This window comes from Psammomys obesus, unplaced genomic scaffold (assembly GCF_907164565.1).
Source record: "Psammomys obesus unplaced genomic scaffold, mPsaObe1.curated_primary_1811, whole genome shotgun sequence".
Lineage (NCBI taxonomy): Eukaryota > Metazoa > Chordata > Mammalia > Rodentia > Muridae > Psammomys > Psammomys obesus.
The window spans coordinates 3,624,495-3,644,298 of record NW_026586383.1 but is presented as its reverse complement, the minus strand read 5'-3'; the positions used below and the strand labels follow the sequence as shown (position 1 = coordinate 3,644,298).

Sequence of the window (19,804 nt, the reverse complement as noted above, 5' to 3'; positions counted from 1 at the left end):
GTACGGTGTTGCTCAGGGTGGACTTCCACCCAGATAGTGCTGAGGTTGTCTAGCAAGAGCAATCTAAAAGTAGTCTTTCATATTAAAGGAAACAACAGAAACAGCTGGCTCACCTGAATGAGAGACCAAGCAAGAAAAGACAAAGAACTTTTGTTTTTCAAGATAGGGTTTCTCTGTGTAGTCTTGTCTTGTCTGAAACTGATGTTGTAGACCAGGCTGGCCTTAAACTCAGAGGTCAGCCGGCCTTTGTCTCTGGAGTGCTGTGATTACAGGTGTGCGCACTGAGCCTGGACAAAGAACTTCTGAAAACAGGGTTTGTTCAGTTGTGTGTCTCAATAACAAGTGAACTAACCTCAAATCCAATAGTAATTATAAGCAATGAAATTATACCATCGTCCAATTCTTCTCTTATTTTATACAACAAATAGTAGCCAAACAATAGAGATACTACGTAAGTCACGAAATAAACTTTAAGAAGGCAATCTCAAAGCCAGGTATAGCATTGCATGCATAAAGATCAGACTTTAAAGGTCAGCCTTGGCTACATAGCAAGTTGGTGGCTAGCCTGGGCTCCAGGCAACCATTAAAAAGAAATAACCTCAGCAAGGCAGTGATGGCTCATGTCTTTAATCCTAGCACTCAGGACGCAGAGGCAGGTGGAAACCTTGCATTGAAAAACCAAGGGGGGGAAAAACCAGCCTGAAACTAAAAAAATACCAAAGAAGGATAAATATTAACAAGTAAATATTTAAAAGTCTTTACATTTACAAAGTAAAAGTCACATGTTTGCTTCCTGTCCTGTTGAGTCTTACTTGCTAAGCTCCAGTACAACACAGCTGGTAACGGGAGGTCATTGCTGAACTTTGGGGCACACAGAGATGAGTGTGTCAGCAACAGCAAGGTGATTTTTATACTTTGCTTGCTTACTAAATATTTGACTCTAGGTAAGTCACTTAATTTCTCCAAACTAGAATCTGTTCATCAATAAAACTAAGATAATAAAGTACTTAAGCTCTTAAATGAAAAAAATATAAACAATAACACTTCAGAAGAGGTAAAGGAGAGGAGGGAAAGGAGCAGGAGCAGAAGAGCAAGAACATATACATTCCTCAAGAACTACTTTATCCAGAACTAGATTTATGATCTTTTTGGGGGAATACTGCCACATTTAAGAAACACTTAAAATTCCCTTATCTTCTCATTCAGTGAACTTTAGAAACACATTCCAGTCAGTCAACAGAGTAGCACACACTATAATCCTAGCATTCAGGATGCTGAGGAAGGATGATACAGAGTTCAAGGCCCATCAGCTTCGGCTACTGAATGGGCTTGAAGCTAACCTGAAGAAGCCTGAGGTTCATGAAGAGACTGCTGATAATTAGATTCGTCCATATTTCTTTGGTTTGTCACAAGTCATTTTTTCTTCCACCCTCAAAAACCAAAGGCATGTGGAGATACCTCAGTAACAGGTACCGCATGGTAGTACAAGGTCCCCCAAAAAACAACTAAATAACAACAACAATAAGAAAAACAAACAAACAAACAAAAAAAAACTTAGTCATAGGAGGACAACAGAGATATGGTTAAAAGATATACCTGAAAGAATGACAACATGGTTTACAGTAGCAGGAAAAAAAAAAAACCTAAAGAGAATCCTAATATCTAGACATGAATAATTTTTAACTTACTTAAGACCAGGGTAAAACAATTGGTGAGAAAAGGGTGTACAAAATGATATAATACAAATAGAGCCAATTTTGTTTTCTCAAGGAAAAAAAAAAGTATGAGAGTGTGGTGGGGCACACCTGCAATCCCAGCACTCAGGGAGGCAGGGACAGGCAGATCGCTATGAGTTTGAGGCCAGCCTGGTCTATAAAGGGAATCCCGGACAGCCAAGGTCACACAGAAGAACCCTGTCTTGAAAAACAAAACAAAAAAGCTGGTATGCGTAGAACTAACAAGAAAGAAGTTCTCTCCTCACCAGAGCTAGTGTGCATAACTTCCATTTTTGACTGTCTCTACAACCTGTTCCTGTTCTCAGGCACTGGAGCTAGCCACAGATCTGTATTACTATGCAGAGCTCCTTCCAATACAAAGCTGCTGCAGCAATGCTAAGAAAACTCCCTGCAGCTAATTTAAAAATCAACATGTCTGCCAACAGCAGAACATCTACAGTTAAGTTTTCAAAGAAAGACTGATAGCCAAGAATGCATTAATTTCAGAAGCATTATCAATATCCTCTGGCTAGTCACATATTTCTTAGAAGAACAGGCAGTGGAAGCCTGGCATGCTGGCACATGCCTGTAATCCAAGCACATGGAATTATTTAGAGGTCAGCCTCAGCTACAAAGGGAGACACAATCTTAAAAAGCCCACAACCAAACAGACAATCGAAGTAGGCAGTGACAAAAGAAACAAGAATGAATCTGCAATTGCTGAAGAGTAAGAAGAGGAAAAAGAAGAGAGAGAAGAGAAGGGGGCAGTGACGATGTCTCTTAATTTCTATCAAGAGTCACTATGTAGGAGGATGACACCACTGCTCCCTAACACTGTCCTATCTGCAAGGACTACAGCCTGACAACTGCAGGCTGAGGGGGTTAAGTCAGTCCTTCAACAAAAACCTTCTCATATTAATTTTCAAGAAGATCAGAGTTATGGTACTACCAAAGAACCATGTGGCCTGTGATAAGTAGATTACTATCTCAAATTTTATTTCAGAATTAACTCACAAAAGCAGAACTAATTATAAACTAGTTAAATATTATGCCACATATATACACAGCCTATTTTTAGCAAGAGTTTTCATGAACTTCTCATGTTGGGATTCTGTAATTAAAAATCAAGAAAACTATCCCCCTGTGGTGAACGAACACAGGTGTTTGTCACAAAAGAAACCAAAGACTATCACATACATCTTCCCAAAGGCCAGAGAGGAACAGAGCATCACACACCACCCTGTTTCCACCAGTACCTGCAGAACATACTTCCGCACAGCAAAACGAAATAAAAAATAGTTTAACTTCTTTCTAATTGTATGCTACTAAGAGTTAAACAAAGTTAAAATGATCCAGGCTGCTGGTTTACATCTTTAACACCAGCACTCAAGAGACAGAGACAGGCGATCTCTGTGAATCTTAGGCCAGCTTGGTCTACACAACCAGTTCCAGCCAGCCAGGGCTACACAGAGAGACTCCCCATTTATTAAAAAAGGGGGGCATCTCTATATTATCAATCACATGACTTGGTTGTGCTGAAACACAGCTTCTTTCAGAACTAACCTAGCAGACACACAGTTTTTATTTTCCTTTCCTTTTTATTGTTAATCAGAGTGCCACAGACAATAAAGATAAAACACAAACATTTTCAAGCCCTTGATTTTCACCCCAATTACTGTTAACAGTATGTTTCCAAGATATAACTAAGACACATATTCTGTGTGTGTGTTAAGAGAGATTACAGACCTCTAGCATTCAAAAAGGTATTTGTTCTTACAGATTCATTCTATCAAATGGATCCAGCAGAAACTCATACCTGGCAGATACTCATGGATCATAACTAGCATAAAAAAAATAGTTTTAAAAATTTAAAGCCAAGATAGAAACAGTTCTAAAATATTAAAGCTATACTATACACAGTTCTAAAAGGGCCAAGGAAGTGCTGCATAATTGCATAAAAACCTGCTTTCCCCCATTTTCTTATTTATTATATTCAAACCCAGAAACCATTTTTTGAGGCAGTTTTACTTGATCACCACCCAATTCCTATTGTGACAATTTATTCAGGCCCCAGCATCTTCAATCATTTTAAATGTTGGAGTATTTAATTTACTATGCCTAGACAACTGTGAAAATATAGTCTATATTATTGTACTTCAAAACTGTGCCAGCTACAATTCCTCAAAAATGACTCAATCCTATAATATCACTCCCTTTAAAACACATACTCCAGAACACTACTTCTTTGAATCTTTCCTTTAAAATTGGCATCTGAAAAATAAGTCCCCATAAGAAGATAGAAATTCACCCATGTTCTTCCTGGAAGTAGCAACGTACAATGTTCCTTTCTAAATGACAGCACACTTCCCATTTGCTTTAACACTCTCTCCAGATCTGCACGTCTGCTGCAGTCATGAATAAACACCCTGCTCTGAAGCACTGAGCATCAAGAAGCATGAAGCATGCACATAGACCTGAAATGGATTTGCATTACCTCCGACCTTAGGGCCACCTGCTGCACCAGGCTTTCTCCCACTGTTGACAGGATTTCCAGATGTTTTAGGTGCAGGAACCTTGAAGGCTGAAGCAGCTGACGATGGCCTATTTCCATCCACTGATTCCTCATCATCAAAGCTTTTATCTGCACAAAGCATAAAAAAGCAGGTACTTAAGGAAGCTAAGCTTTTTTCATTATGACTCAAAAAAATAAATAAATAAAGCTATAGACAAAAATCATTATTTATGTAGGATACATCATTAAAAAATAAAGATCCTTTGGATAAACATTTATATATTGGTTAACACTATACAAAATAATCTCTGTGATTTAAAACAAAAATACCATATTGTCACATTTCCTATTCCTATATAGAGTAAAAACATTAAAGTAAACATATTAACTTGAGAGTAGTCAAAGCATCTCTCTTTTTTGGTGCTCATATAAGCATTTTCTGCCAGCCCCTCCCATAGTCAATCTTCCAGCACGCCCTGCCTTATTCCTATACCCATATTCTGCAACTTACAATCACAGATCCGTTTGCAAATCAGCCGCCTCATTCCTCCGAATTTCCCTCACCCTAGAATAGCTCCTAATAGTTCACATGGCCAAATACAGTAAATTTGATACTAATCAAAGATTCTATCAAAAATAGATAGAAACAACCACAGAACCACCACTGAGGTTTGTGCCGGCATTTTTCTTTCTCTTCCCTGCCCTAGGTGCTGCAACAGCCAATCAGCTGCAAGGTGACATCATCTTATGGCAGCTACTGCTAGATGAAAGGTAAAAATTCTCCATGCATCCGAAAAATCCTTACAATGTATGCTCTGTCGAAAATGTAAAATCATTTTATACTAAAGGTTTAGAAATCCAGATTTGTTTTTCTTACTTAATGCACATGAAAATCATAAATAGGACATTAGGTTTTAGGCAGTAATCACTGTGCTGGGTGTTACTGCATCGAGAAAGCATGGGCACAGCAGGGCTCACTGCTGTATGTAATTAACTCTGTATGTAACCTCACAATGTGCTGCCTATGGAGCAACATAAAGGAAACCGAACTGTCTCTTGCTAATAAGGTGCCTCTGAGGAGTTCTGGTGGGCTCCCTCTGGAATATGCATGACCACACTCCTACCATCTTCTCACACACAAGTCCATCATCCTCCACCAACTCCTCCCTCCCCCACTCACAAGACAGATACCATGCACTCTGCTGAGAAACGGTTTTCTCTAGGACCCTGCACAAACCAACCATGACAAACAAGATGGGTGAGGCAGAGAAGCAGCTTTTAACACAGGCTTCAGATCAATGTCAGAATCTTCTTCCTGTCCCTTCTGTTTTCACCATACAAATGCCCACTCATGGAATACACGAAGACACACTACCAGTATAATATTAGAGAGGAGCAAAGAAAAGGCCGCAGGAAATTTTAAGACTTCTTTATTGGGAGAAGAAAATAAACAATCTAAAATCACATTCCATTTCAGCAAGTTTTTTATTAACATTACTTCTACCCCCCCCAAACAGACACAAAAATCTACAGAAAGTCAAGCACTGAAACAGAGGAGGGAGAAGTTCCCATGGAAACAGTATTTCCTTCCTATACACACAAGAACTGAAAAAGAGTAAAATGTTCCTACCATTTAAAAAAAAAAAAAATTAACTCTTAACATTCTCAAGCAATCAGAATTTTTTAAGAACTTTGTAGTAAAGCTAAGCATACAAATCCCCAAAAACAAATAATAAATTTTTACAAAATTGATGTATCAGCATAAATAGCACCTAGCTGTAAAGACTGCCTTCACTTTGGACACTTCACCTTATAAGCACTTTCAAAATCCCTAACTAAGCCAATCAGTAAAGAAGTGGAGAATCTACTGTGGCATCTAGTTTCTCTTCACTAGATTGCCGGGGCGGGGAGTATGGAAGATTCATTTTGTTGCTTGTGGTTTTTCTGGAGTGTGAAAGTATCACAGTTTACCTGTACCCATTCATTGCATGAATCACAGGCATGTGGACCATTGAGAGTTTGTAGCGTTTTGTTTTGTTTGGTTTTGTTTTGTGAGACAGGGTTTCTCTGTGTAGCCTTGGCTGTAATGGACTCACTTTGTAGACCAGGCTGGCCTCAAACTCACAGAGATCCACCTGTCTCTGCCTCCCAGAGTGCTGGGATTAAAGATGTGCACCACTGCGCCTGGCTTGAAAGTCTGCAATTATTGTAAAGCTGTGCTGTTCAGAGAAAAACAAGGTTTGTGGTTTTCAACACTATTGGCGAGTAGTATAGGAACCACATTGGTTAAGCACCTCTAAAATCTACAATAGGAACTGCTCCAAAATTAGTTCTCTTATCAAAGAGTATGTAAGAACACATGATGCGAAGTTTCAGACCTGAGAGCATTTTATACTTTGATTTGAGGGATTGGGGTGTTCAGCTAAACATAACCAAACTCATACAAATATTTCGAACACACAAAAAGACCCCCAAATCTGAAATACTCCCGGTCCCAAGCATTTCACATTTATTTCAGGCCACAAGACATTGAAGATGCATTTAGTAATATGGCATTTAACACTATGGTAGTGTTCCTCAAAATGTGGTATTCAGATAAAAGTTCGGCATCGCCTGACATTTCTTAGAGAGGCACTTTAAATTATTTTTACATTTATTTATTTTATGTATTTGTACCCATGCGCCATGGCATTCATGTGGAGGTTAGAGGACTACTTTCAGGATTAGTTTTCTCTTTCTATCATGTTGGTCCAGGGGACTGAACTCAGGACATCAGGCCTGGTAGCACCTTTACCTGCTGAGCCATCTTGTCAGCCCCCTAAATAAAAATTCCTGGGTATGAACCCACCTGCACTGCATCAGAAAATGTAAGAGCACAGCCTGACATGCTACTTACAAGTATTATCTCCTAACAATCATGTATGAGCCACTCTTCTATGGCAGAGGTTGAGAGATAAAAAGGGCCACATAACAAATTTAGGCTTTGAAATGTATACACTAACATCCTTTTGCACAATTGTTCAATTATGACATGATAAAAACAGAGCAACAAACAATCCGTAACAAGTAGCTGCGGCTGTGTCTCTACTTCATGTATAAAAACAAGAGGTGAGCTGAAAGAGGCCCATGAGCAGCAGTTTGCTAACCGCTGGGCTAGGGGAAATTAAAAGAGGAGTAAATGTATACATGACCCGAGAGAGAAAGAGAGAGAATGATAAAAACAGATTAAATAAAGTATGAAAAGATATAAAAATTTTAAAACATACCATAGGAAATTTTTTATATTTTTGTGCTAGATATGTGATTTTAACTTCCTGTGTACTGAAGTGCCAAGAATCATGTTTGCATCTAAAATAATCTAACCTGTGTTATTCTTTAAGCATGAACTTCAAAGTTGAACTTTCTTTTTCATTCCACTGACCATGACTGTAAGAGCAATTAGGCACGAGGCTGAAGACACCTGCCTCACTGACTCACTTAGAAAAGTAAGTTTTTAAAATAATTTCTTCTTGGGGGGTGGGGGGGGGGTGCAGCTTAGAAATTTTTTTTTTCCTGTTTAAAACTGTATCAAGAAGGGGATTAGAGAAATGGCTTAGCAGTTAAGAGCACAGGCTACTCTTCCAGAGGACTACTGTTCAGCTCCCAGCACCAACATGAAGGCTTACAACCATCTGTAAGTCTACTTCCAGGGGGAAGCTGAGGCCCTCTTCTGGCATCCACAGGTATCGCATGTACATGATGTACAGAAACACATGCAGGCACAAAATACCCATAAACATAAAACGAAACAAATCTGAAAAACTACATTAAAGGGCTGGAGAAATGGCCGAGCAGTTAAGAGTGCTTACTCCTTGTACCCAGGACCCAAGTTCATTTTCCAGTACCAACATTAGACAGCTCACAACTACCTGTAAGTCTAGCTCCAGAGACTCCAAACACTCTTTTGCCCTCCAATCCATGTGCACACACCCATACGCAGACATGCACATATGCATGTAATTAAAGTAAAATTTTATAAGAACTACATGAAATTATTTTAATAAAGTGTTATTTAACATATAAAAATATAATAAATTCTAAATCTGCCAGTATTTACCTTAAATTTAAATGAATTAAATTGTACATGTAAAAGACTGCCAGAATGAACTCTTTTAAACGAGATATGCAATGAGGTATTAAGTCTGAAAGTAAGACTATGAAGGTAAGCCACACAAAGACAAGTCAAAAAAAGTTAGAGTAACATGTATATCAAAGCAAGGAGCTCAGGGAAGCAATGCTAGAAGTAAAGCTGATAAGGGGAGCAATCAAAACTCTGGTAATAGAGATTCAAATATACAAGACAAAAGTTGAGGGCTGGGGATCAGCTGTGTAGCATGTTCAAGGGCCCATGTCTGATTCCCAGCACTGGAAACAACAAAAAAAGCAACACTTCATTAAAGGAACAAGAAGAGAAAAACCAACTTTTACTCATTACCAGTAAGGTTTCATATTCTCTTACCATAAAGGAATTTATAACTAATAACTTAAAAACCTCAAATTAGACGTGTTTTTGTAATTCATGTAGAGGTTATGAATGTTCTGGGTCTCTATGCATGCCTTTCCACACCTTTGTCAAACCCCCATGTCTCTGTACACTGGTCACCTTAGTGAAGTTTTCTCTGGGTACTAACAGTGCAAACCCCCACACCCTGACACTCCAATTCATCCACACCTCCCTGGTTTCTCCCCTCTTCTAGCACTTATTGCTGTTTTCCCGCTTCCTCCCACTGGAATATGTGACCCATGAGGGTAGGACCACTGCCATTTTAAATGCCCACTGCTGTAACTTTAACATGTACGGCAATATCTAGAACAGTGTATTTCAGAGAAGGGGACTTTTAGTCTCCACTAAAAGTATGACTAAGTTATTCAAGGAAACACTCCAGAGGCAAACAACTACACTCACTGGATAAGATTCCTGATTTTTAAAATCCTAAGAGCAACCAATGTTTGACAACAAGAGACACAAGACTAGAAGCAGCACTTGAAAGTTTCTACTCTATTGTGGGTGAAAGAACAGATCAAACCCACATGACATGCAGGCAAAAGTCAGCACACTAAATGAGACACAGTCTTAGGGGTAAAGGGAACATAAGTCAACCCTATTTTCCTATTGCCTTTTTTCCCCCCAAAACTTGTTTTAAAAAGAAAACAAACTACCCAGGGACTGGAAGATGGCTCGGGTGAGTGAAATGCATGCTATACAAGTGTAGGACCTGAATTCTAATCCCTAGTACCCACATAAAACTGTGAGTTCTATACACATCTGTCACTCCAGTGCTCCTATGGGAAAAGGAGAGGTGGTTTCATGGGCCCCGCTGGCCTGGCATATGCACCAGGCAAACACCAAGAGACCCTGTTTCAAACAATGTGGAAGGTGACGGCTGAGCTTCAAGGCTGTTTTCTGACCCCTACTCAACATGGGCTCACTAGCATGCATGTTTGAATGTACTAGCATATGCACGCCCCCCTCACAGACACCCCTCCACCACCACCAGTATCACCATCATTACAAATGAGCAAAAAGATAAGTAAATGAATAAAATTTGGACAGGGGAAGAAAAGGTAGACACAGAGACAAAGTGAATCAAATCAAATCCTTTAGTACAGTAAATGACCCAGATACTCAGGTCCTACTTTTGTGGGCTGTAAGAACAAGTGCAAAATTCCTAGGAAAGCTGAAAGGTATTAGAGGACAAGAACTAACAACTGAGCAGGATGAAGCAGCTATCTACCTGCTTGATGGAAAAGGTGACAAGACAGAAAATAAGAGAAATCAACAGAGATGGAGGAAAGGAGATGGAAATAGAAGAGGAAACAAGATACCACAGCAAGAACAAGTATAAACAAATACTAGGATCAGGTGTACTTACAATGTTGCCTTTCTTTAGGAGAAAGAAATACTTACGCTTGCCTACAAGGACAATCTGGAAAGAACTGTGAGGAGCAGAAAACTATTTTTAAAAGATTATCTGTCAAATAATTACAACTTCTACAGATAAAAATAAAGCAGCTAAAATTTAAATTCAGTAGACAGGACTAACAGGAGACCAGACAGAGCTCAAAGGATAATCAGTGACTAAGACAAGTCAGAAGACATTGTCTAGAATACACAAAAAGGTCTTTTGGTATTTACAGAATAAGGAAAAATATGTGACTACAAAAAGCAAACTACAAATCATGACTATGCTGACACCATTCTTAAACCAATGTTTCATAAAGAGGTTGGATGCAGAAAGCTGACATTAAAAAGGACTAAAAGATAGGAAGCAATTGCTGAGCAGGTGTAGTGCTGTCTATAGGAGGAAGATGTAAAAGGTAAAGAGATGGGAATGGGACACACCAACAAAAACAGAGGAGGAAGATGGGTGGGGAGATTGAGGGAGGGACAGGAGAAAGTTACTGAGAACTGCAGGGAATTGGAAGAGGCCTGTTCTGCAGTCTAGGATCTGATTCTACAAGTTTTGAACTAACTCATTTCTTAAAATGTAAATTCTCTAGTTAGGAGAGGTTCTTTATACAATTTACTGTATTTATATGCATTCATAAATAAGAAACACTAGTTTGTTTTATTACTTATGTGAGTGAGAAGAAGGATTAGTAAACTAGAAATAGCAATAAACTTTTATTCTTCAAAAAAGCTCATATAAACTGTGGCAGAGCATGAGTATTTCTCAAATCTAGGAGGCGTGAATATGGAAATCTGTACTGTGTGCATTGTGCATGCCTCTGCTGCACTATACTATATTAGTACAGTATTAGAGTATACTATAATATACTGTATATATATATTATTCCATAATAAAATAATTTTAAAAGTAAAAAACAAAAACCTCTTAAATTCCTTGAAGGTGTCACAAAAAAGTAAAGCCAAATAATCTGACACATACACACTAGCTGAACCAAAGTGCAAAAAAATGAACTGTTTAGTTTAATAGTTTAATAGGCTGTTAGGCCTGGACAAGATTTAGAAAACAAAAAAACAAAAACAAAACAAAAAAAAAAAAAGGATTGTTCTTCTGTTTGGGTTCAGGCAGAAAGAGAAAGAAATGAAAACAAAAGAGGATAAAGATGACAAGGAAGAGATAAACTACAAGAGGGAATGGAGAAGACTGGAAAAAAGTAAAATATGGGAAAGGGTGGAAGACAGAAGAGGAGAAAATCAGAGCATGTACAGAAAAAAACTCAGGCTGCTTCTGCCAACTAAAGGCGTGTGTGGAGGCTGGGGAAGTACTGTGTTCCGGCCCTCATGGCTAAGGAGCTCTGAAAAGGAGCCTTTGTTTGGGCTTTTCATTTTCTTTAGTGGAACTCCATTTATTTTAGGTCTTTTAGGAAAACTTAAAATTTCCTGTCTAGCATGAGCAGATTCTGCCAGTCTTTCGAATTTAAAACTCTAAATTAACATTTATATTTCCCTCATAGACTGTTTCAAGTTCATGTTACTTAGGGTTATATGAGTATAACAAACATTTTTTAGGTTTTTAACTATGTGTGGTACAGGGATGAAAAAGACTGTCATATTGTTGTTTTAAAAAAGAAAATTCCAATTGTTCAAAATTTACAAATGAAGACTCAGGATCCAGATGCTGAGGTGAAAACCTACTAGCTCAGAGAGGTAGAGGAAACACCCCGCTGATCTTCCTACCCAGCTCATGTCCCAGAAGAAAAAAGCCAAAAGGCCTTCTTCTCCATACGCTTCAATGCAAAGTCCCTCCTTTCTGTTTACTCCCGATCAACTTGTTTCTTGCTCTGCTTCTTGATGTAGGGTTAACTTTATTTAAGCCTGTGTACAGAAAGCTTGTGGATTAAAAGTGTATGTTAGGGCTGAGCCACACCAAACAAAAAAACAGGTTTTTACAACTCATAATCTCAAGGATCACAGTGGGATCAAATATCCTGCAACACCAGATGATTCTTCACTTCTTAAAATTAACCTATTTCAAAGCTTAGTTGACTACAAAGTGTGAAGGTTTGCTTTCTGGTTTTGGAGACAGGGTCTCACTATGTACACCTGTCTGGCTTGGAACTCACTACGCAAACAAAACTAGTCTCAAATGCTTAGATATCTACCTGTCTCTGCCTCAAGAGTGAGTTTCCTTTCCTTTCTCCTCTTAAATTTTTCCGAGACAGGGTTACTCTGTGTAGCCGTACCTGTCGTGGAACTCACTCTGTGGACCAGACTGGCCTCAAATTCAGAGATCCACTTATTTCTGCCTCTCTGAGTGCTGGGACTAAAGGTGTGTGCTACTACAGCATCAGAGTGAGTTTCTTAACAGTTAAATTTGTAGCAGAAACCAGTTCTGACATTATTGGTGAGATTATTATCTGTCAGGCTAAACAGCATTAAACATATGATACATAAAATTGGTTTTAAAATTTTGCCTTGAATTAGATAACAAGCCAAACACATATTATGTATGCATTGGAATCTACCTTCAAGTTTAGGTTTTTAATAAACATGTAAAGAAGACAGTCTATATATAAAAGGTGTATTTATCTCTGGTAGCTATGTAAAACTGACAGCAATGAGAATGCTGAATACTTCACAATTATAAACAACCTTAAAAGAAAAAAAAATCAAAAATGTGATTCAAAGTTTAACTACCTCTGTTTAACACAAACTTGGGCTTAAAGACAAAATTCATCACTTTTGGATGTTTTAGAATTCTTTATACAAACGCTCAGTTTTACTAATTATTTTCAGCACACAGATATAGAATTATTAACTATAGAATTGTTATTAAATCTGATGTAGAGAGGGCTTGTTCTCTAAGCATTAAACTACTGGTCAGTGGGCTGTTTATTACTTCTCTTTTCTTATATATCCTGTGGTGAGGCTGGAGAGATGACTCAGCAGTTAAGAGCACTGGCTCTTAACTGGGGAGCAGGATTCCATTCCCAGCACCCATATGGCAGCTCACAATCATCTGCTAACTACAGTTCTAGGAAATCTAATGCCCTCTTCTGGCCTCAGCAGGCACTGCATACACATGATACACAGGCACACATGCAGGCAAAACACCCACACCCACACACCCGCACACCCACACACCCACACACCCACACACCCACACACCCTGTGCTACTGGCTGCATTTTCCTCAGTTTTTTCTAGAGTCAGAGATATTTTTAAACTTTTATTTATTTATTATGTATACACTGTTCTGCCTGAATGCCAGAAGAGGGAACCAGATCTCATTACAGATGATTGTGAGCCACCATGTGGTTGCTGAGAATTGAACTCAAGACCTCTGGAAGAGCAGCCAGTGCTCTTAACCTCTGAGCCATCTCTCCAGCCCCAGAGTCAGAGATCTTAGAGGTAAACATCTGGGATAACACCATACCAATGTGGTTTCATCATCCACAGACAACTGCCCTTGTTTGGAAGAACTTTCTGGAACACTGATTTGTAGGAGACAATATCTTATCTCCTTAAATTCCATTCTATGGCTTTAGCAGTTCAATCTAGAATTATCAAGACCGAGAGTCCTTGACCTCAGCCTTCCAGACATCTCAGCTGTTGGCCATCTTAACCATGTTTTGTCTTTTAAACTCACTTGGTGGCAAAATCTGAACTAACCTAAACTTAGTTTATGGCAAAACATATTGAAACAGACATGAGTCTCTTTGTTCCTTTTATTCCATTCAATGTACATCTATCCACACTAACAAAATTTAACAACATGCATGGTCACAGCACACTCCTGCCCCAGCCTGAAAGAGTTGTTACACATGAAACATGACCAACTGGTCCCCCAGGCTTCATCTTTTTCTTTTTTAAACTGGTCTTGCCATATATTCCAGGCTAGCCTCAAATTTATAATCTTCCTGCCCCCATCTCCCACATCCTGGGATGACAGGTATATTCCACAACACCAGTTTCCCCTGGGTTTACAATGAGAATTTGTAAATTTATGTAACTTTAATCAACACACACACACACACACACACACACACACACACACAGTACTTTCTTCTTTCTTCCTCTCTTTCTTTCTTTTTTTTTTTTTTAACTGAAGGCAGGCCATTTTTAAACTTTCTGCTTCATGTTTAAGATAGATGTACTCCAAAGTAACTGTGTCTAATATAACACACACACACACACACACACACACACACACACACACACACACACACACATATTCCATCTCACAAGGCAAAAAGAGCAAGCCAGAAACCATACACAGGTCTCAAAGTATTAATTTTGTCCAAGTTTTCTTCAGTAAAACAACTACTTCAACAAGAACCCTTAAAAGCCAGAGATTTACATATAAGAAATACACTCTATTTCATATTAACTAGTTTCTTAAACCCAAGTTCCTCTTTCACTTGAAGCTATATCCTTCCTTATTCTAATTAAAACAACAAGAAACAGGACTTTAGGTTTCTGGGCTGCTCTACTCTCACATAGCCAGTGAGGACCAATGAGCATGGTCCTTACCTAATGGCTAAAGTGTCAAGAGATTAGCAAACAAGAAACCTTAGAAGTGCTCCACCACTCATATCCAAGGAAACTCACAGAATGCTCTGTTTTACCTCCTCTATCTGTCCCCACACGCTCCCCTTGCTCAGTCCTTTTTTGTGGCAATTCCTGTCTAACCCAGCCACCATATGTCTAAGCCTTCTCTCCACTCCACATCTTGTCTAGAGGTTCAGCCATTCTTCATGTTAAGCATCCTTAAAATGTTGCCAAATTTCCAGTGCTCATTTCTGGCCTAGATTATCTCTGCGTTCCAAATCGATATATGCAGTTACCTTTCACCTGCCCACTGAGGAAATCATCCCGTGGGGAGATGTCAAAGGCACCTCCTGTTTGGCACAAATGACTACATAACATTATGTGTAAGTCTTCCCATAGCAGCATGATAAATGGTATCATTATCTCTGCTACTCAAGTTCAAAATGTGGACATACACCCCGTGCATTCTCCCAAGCCCACACCTACCATCTACCAACAGTTCTTGCCTTATGTAATTCCCACCAGTACTGGAAGCCCAGCTATTCTTCATCTAAGACCAAACTTGTACACCCATGTCTAGAGCACTGTAGCACTGTAGCAGTTTCTTTCCTGGTCTTTTCAATTATATTCTTGACCTCCTTCCAAACCACAAGGTAGATCAGTGTGATACCCTACAAAGAATTTGAATCAAAAATATTGAAACAATAAATACAAAGGAAGTTATATAAAGGATAGATTTGGTTTATAACTAGATAAATTATTTAATATTAATAAAAGAAAACCAGAGTTATTAATATGTCCTCTGACAGAAACCCAAATCTGGATCTGAGGCCACACCTCCTAATCCTTCCCACAACAGTTTCACCAACAAGGGAACAAACATTCAAATATGAGCATATGACGGTGGTTTTCGTCCAAACCACCACAGTTGTAGAAAACTACACCTTTGAAGAATCTGTATCAACAAAACAAAACCCTCAAATCAGACTTGTTTTTATCAAGCCACTCAAAGCATTTTTAGTTCTCAGGAAATACAGCAGATGCAGATACAGGAATAATGGTACATGCCTGCAACTGCAGCACATAGGAGGGGAAGGCAGGAAGATCAGGACTTCAAGGTCATCCTCAACTACATGAGACTTCCATAAAGCCGAACACATGAACCAAAGATAAAACAAAAATAACCCAAAAAAGCAACACTCTAATGCACTCACTAAGCTACAGTATGGAAAATGCTTACCTGACAGATGCCTGATAAATGCCAAAAAGATCGAATCTATTGTTGATAAGAGATGTATCAACCAATAGTGGGAAACCTAACTTGAAGCCTAGTGTAAATGAACTGAAAAAAAGACATTTATAAAGCAACTGAGATCTGGGCACTGAAATTTTTTAAAATTAAGTTAACTTAAATCAATTCATTTTCAAAATCCATGCAACAGAACTCAACACTACAAGGCACACTGTGAGAGCAAACACGTAAGCGAAGGGCAGAGTATGTGAGGTAAGCCGGTACGTGTGGCATTCTCACAAGATGCTGGCAACTGAAGTAGACAACTACTGGCGCAGAATACTATGTCAAAGCTGCAAACTGGACTTTTAACTCCATCCCAGACAGGGTCTTGCTCTGTAGTTCAGGCTGGACTTTAATTTGTGGCAATGCTCCTGCTCCCACCTCGGTGTGTTAGGATTATTTCTTTGTACCCAGGTACAAATCAGAACCGCAAGACTGTAACTGCCGCAGCAGAAAAATGATTTACCTTGTAGAGTGTCCGGAAAGTGGCGGTGCCCAGGCCACACAAATACTAGGAACAAAGGAAAATCTATGGAAAGCTTGCATCACTAAACCCCTAAACTCAGAAGCTCTGCACCTACACACAGCGTGCACACAAGCTTGTAAGAGTGGGTGTGTATGCACAGACAGACAGGCAGGAAGGCAGGCACGGAGACACAGACACACATACACACACATACCTTATAGAAAAGGAACTACCAGAAAAAGAAAATGAAAGTTGTTGGACCCATTTAAACTTTTATTTGCAAAGGTTAAAGGTTTTGATGACAAAATAAAGAAGAACGCTTCTCAGGATGCACAGTAAAAGAGAAAGCTGAAAGGAAACATATTAATGACACAATGGAACAACATAATAACTCTAGCTTATAACTAATAACTAACTGTTCTGTGAGGAGAGGGGAAAACAAATAAAGGAGAAGAACATAATTAAATAACAAAAGAGGTAGCTGCGGATAAACACTCAGTGGAGAAGTATTTTTCTATATAAACATGAAGAATTCAAATCTCTAGGACCCGTGTACACACAGCTGGATGTGGAGGCAGCTTCTGCTAGCCTAGGTAGGGAAGGGCATCTCTGGAGCTCAAAGGTCAGCCTGCCCAAAACAATGGGCTCTCTATGTTCAGTGAGAGAAGAGTGAAGTGGAGAAGAGCAGAGGAAGACACTCAACAGTTGGTCATGTCGCAAACAGTGTGCACTCATGTAACCACACTAAGTACACACACATACACAACGGCAGTAACAATAACAATGACAACAGAACGCTTTCCGGCTCTAAACTCAAAATTCCTTGGAAACAAAAGCTAGTAAAATCAAAACCAAAACAATCTGTTTTTAACTTAAAAATACATTTTCAATCTGGGCAGTGGTGGCACACACTTGTAATCCCAGCACTTGGGAGGCAGAGGCAGGCGGATCTCTGTGAGTCTGGGGGTCAGCCTGGTCTACAAAGTGAATTCTAGGACATCCAGGGCTACACAGATAAACCCTGTCTTGAAAAATAATGGGCTGGAGAGATGGCTCAGCTAATAAGAGCACTGGCTGCTCTTCCAGAGGTCCTGAGTTCAGTTCCCAGCAACCACCTGTAGTGAGATCTGGTGCCCTCTTCTAGGTGTACATGCAGCAGAACACTATACATAATAAATAAATCTTTTTTAAAAGAGACTTTGTTGGCTTTTTTTTTTCTTTGAATAAATGAAGGAAATTTTTCTTTAACAACTCAAGACCTTTAATATTTCAAGCAAGAGATGGTTACAATTTGAACCATATCTGGCATTAATAAAATTAAGTAGCATGTTATGAAATATACCAAGGTTCATAACAGTTAGAAATTATACAGAAATTTGCCACTTAAATTTTCAAGCTAGCAGTTGTCAAGAGGATCAAACCATGTCATTCTACAAGTACAAAGAAAAGATATGAACCTTTAAAGAGTCAACTTCATTACCAATATCAGGTTTGAAATGTTGCTGGTAACAGGGACTGCCTCAGGAAGGCTGCCATGTGTTTAACAGCACCTCACAGAGCTGCACCTCAGGCTGGCTGGCTAGCTGGTAGGGCCAGCAGTGGCTACTGTAAGGTTGCTTTATTTTTAGCCACTAGCACTTTCTATCTTAGTAACTCACACTTACTGTCTTCTTTCTTACATTGACTGGTGCTAAGGCTGTTTTGTTTTAGTTTTTAAGGACTGGGACAGAGTGGCAAGTCCAACCAGGAGAGTAAGAGAGCCTCTTCTGGCTTTTGAATACTCCCCGAGACATCACTTCTTCTTGGACTGTTATGTGTACCGCTGACTCTCCTGATTCTCACTAATAACCATTCTTCTGTTCCATGCAATTTCCCTTCTCTCCATTCACTTCTTTTTTTTTCCCCCCTGGGGGGGGGGGGTGTTGTTGTTTCAAGACAGTGTTTCTTTGTGTAGCCTTAGCTGTCCTGGACTTGCTTTGTCGACTAGGCTGGCCTTGACTCACAGATCTGCCTGCCTCTGCCTCCCAAGCTCTGGGACTAAAGGTGTAAGCCATCACCACCTATTTTTTTGTTTGTTTTTAATTTATCCTATCATTGATTTTAGTAGAAAATATTGGCCTTACATCAGTAAGTGAAAAGGCAGGTGTCTCTTTTGTGATTTACATAATACAATCCTAATGTGTCATAATGTTCAAGAGCAATATATATATATATTTTTTTTTTCAGCATTAGTTTCTTGCTAGTGTTCAACTCCTCATAAACTAAATTTCAAATGAGTTAGAAATGATCCTAGAAACCAAAGGATCTCACAGAGAGTGATCCCTGAAAATGTTTTTTAAAAAAAAAATCAGGATTTCACTCTGTAGCCCTACTATATGGACCAAGCTGGCTTTGAACTCACAAAGCTCTCCCTGCATCTTCCTCCTGAGTGCTGGAATTAAAGTTTGCCACCATGCCTGGCCCAGTTTTGCATATTCCTAATATTAATTTTTTTTTTTACTAGACTGCACTCAAATGTTAAAAGTTTAGGAAAAATCCATAACAAAACCTTATTTCTTTCCAGCCACTCTGCAGGAACACAAAAGGCCAAATTCCTTTCTCATGCTTCTGTGGTCAACTGTAGGCCTCAGTACCACATAATAATCCTACAGGTTTTGAATTGACCCTCCCTGATTTGACTGCTGAGCGCATAATGTTACATAACCATTCAAATGTCTGGTTTTAGGCTTTAGTGTAAGAATGAGACAACGGAAGTTAAAAGCATCCAAAGGCTAACCTTGAGAATTCACCCAGGGCCCACAAACCTCACCAAGCAGTAAGTCACACCAGGACCTCCTACGTCTGAGCTGACCCTGAACTAAGACCACCAATAACACAACTGGAATGCCTACTGATCAACCATAAACAAGTAAGTCAAATGACATGGCCAACGATGTCAGAAGGTGGGACTGGAGAGAGCGCAGTGGGTAAAGGAAGTGCTTACTGCACTAACACGACTCCGTCCCCACAAGCAGCTGAGCAAGGCACAAAGCAACCTGTGTCCACAGCCTCATTCCTAGCCCGATGGCTGCAACAGTTAGATCCCAGAGGCTTGCTGGCCAGTCAGCCTAGTTGACACAGCGCGGTCCAGGGTCACTAAAGAATTCTGTCTTAGAAAATACACAAGAGCAATGGAGGAAGACACCAATGTCATCCTCTAGCCTTCACATACACCTGCACAGGTAAGTAGCCCTGCCAAATAAACAAAGCAAGCCAAAAGGTAATTCCCAGAAAACACACACACACACACACACACACACACACACACACACACACACACA

General features: G+C 39.4%; 1 protein-coding gene across 9 annotated transcripts in view; it reads right to left on the bottom strand.

Moving 5' to 3' along the window:
* Clasp2 (cytoplasmic linker associated protein 2) overlaps nt 1–19,804 on the bottom strand; it is a 177,086-nt gene that overhangs the window by 108,563 nt on the left and 48,719 nt on the right. For 5 of the 9 annotated variants that reach the window (XM_055601779.1, XM_055601780.1, XM_055601781.1 and 2 more), the window contains one exon: nt 4,210–4,356. In XM_055601779.1, the coding sequence (XP_055457754.1) occupies nt 4,210–4,356 (147 nt within the window). Of the gene's footprint in view, nt 1–4,209; nt 4,357–4,738; nt 4,910–19,804 lie in introns of those variants that run through there. The other 4 variants (XM_055601784.1, XM_055601786.1, XM_055601787.1 and 1 more) reach the window with 1 other exon arrangement.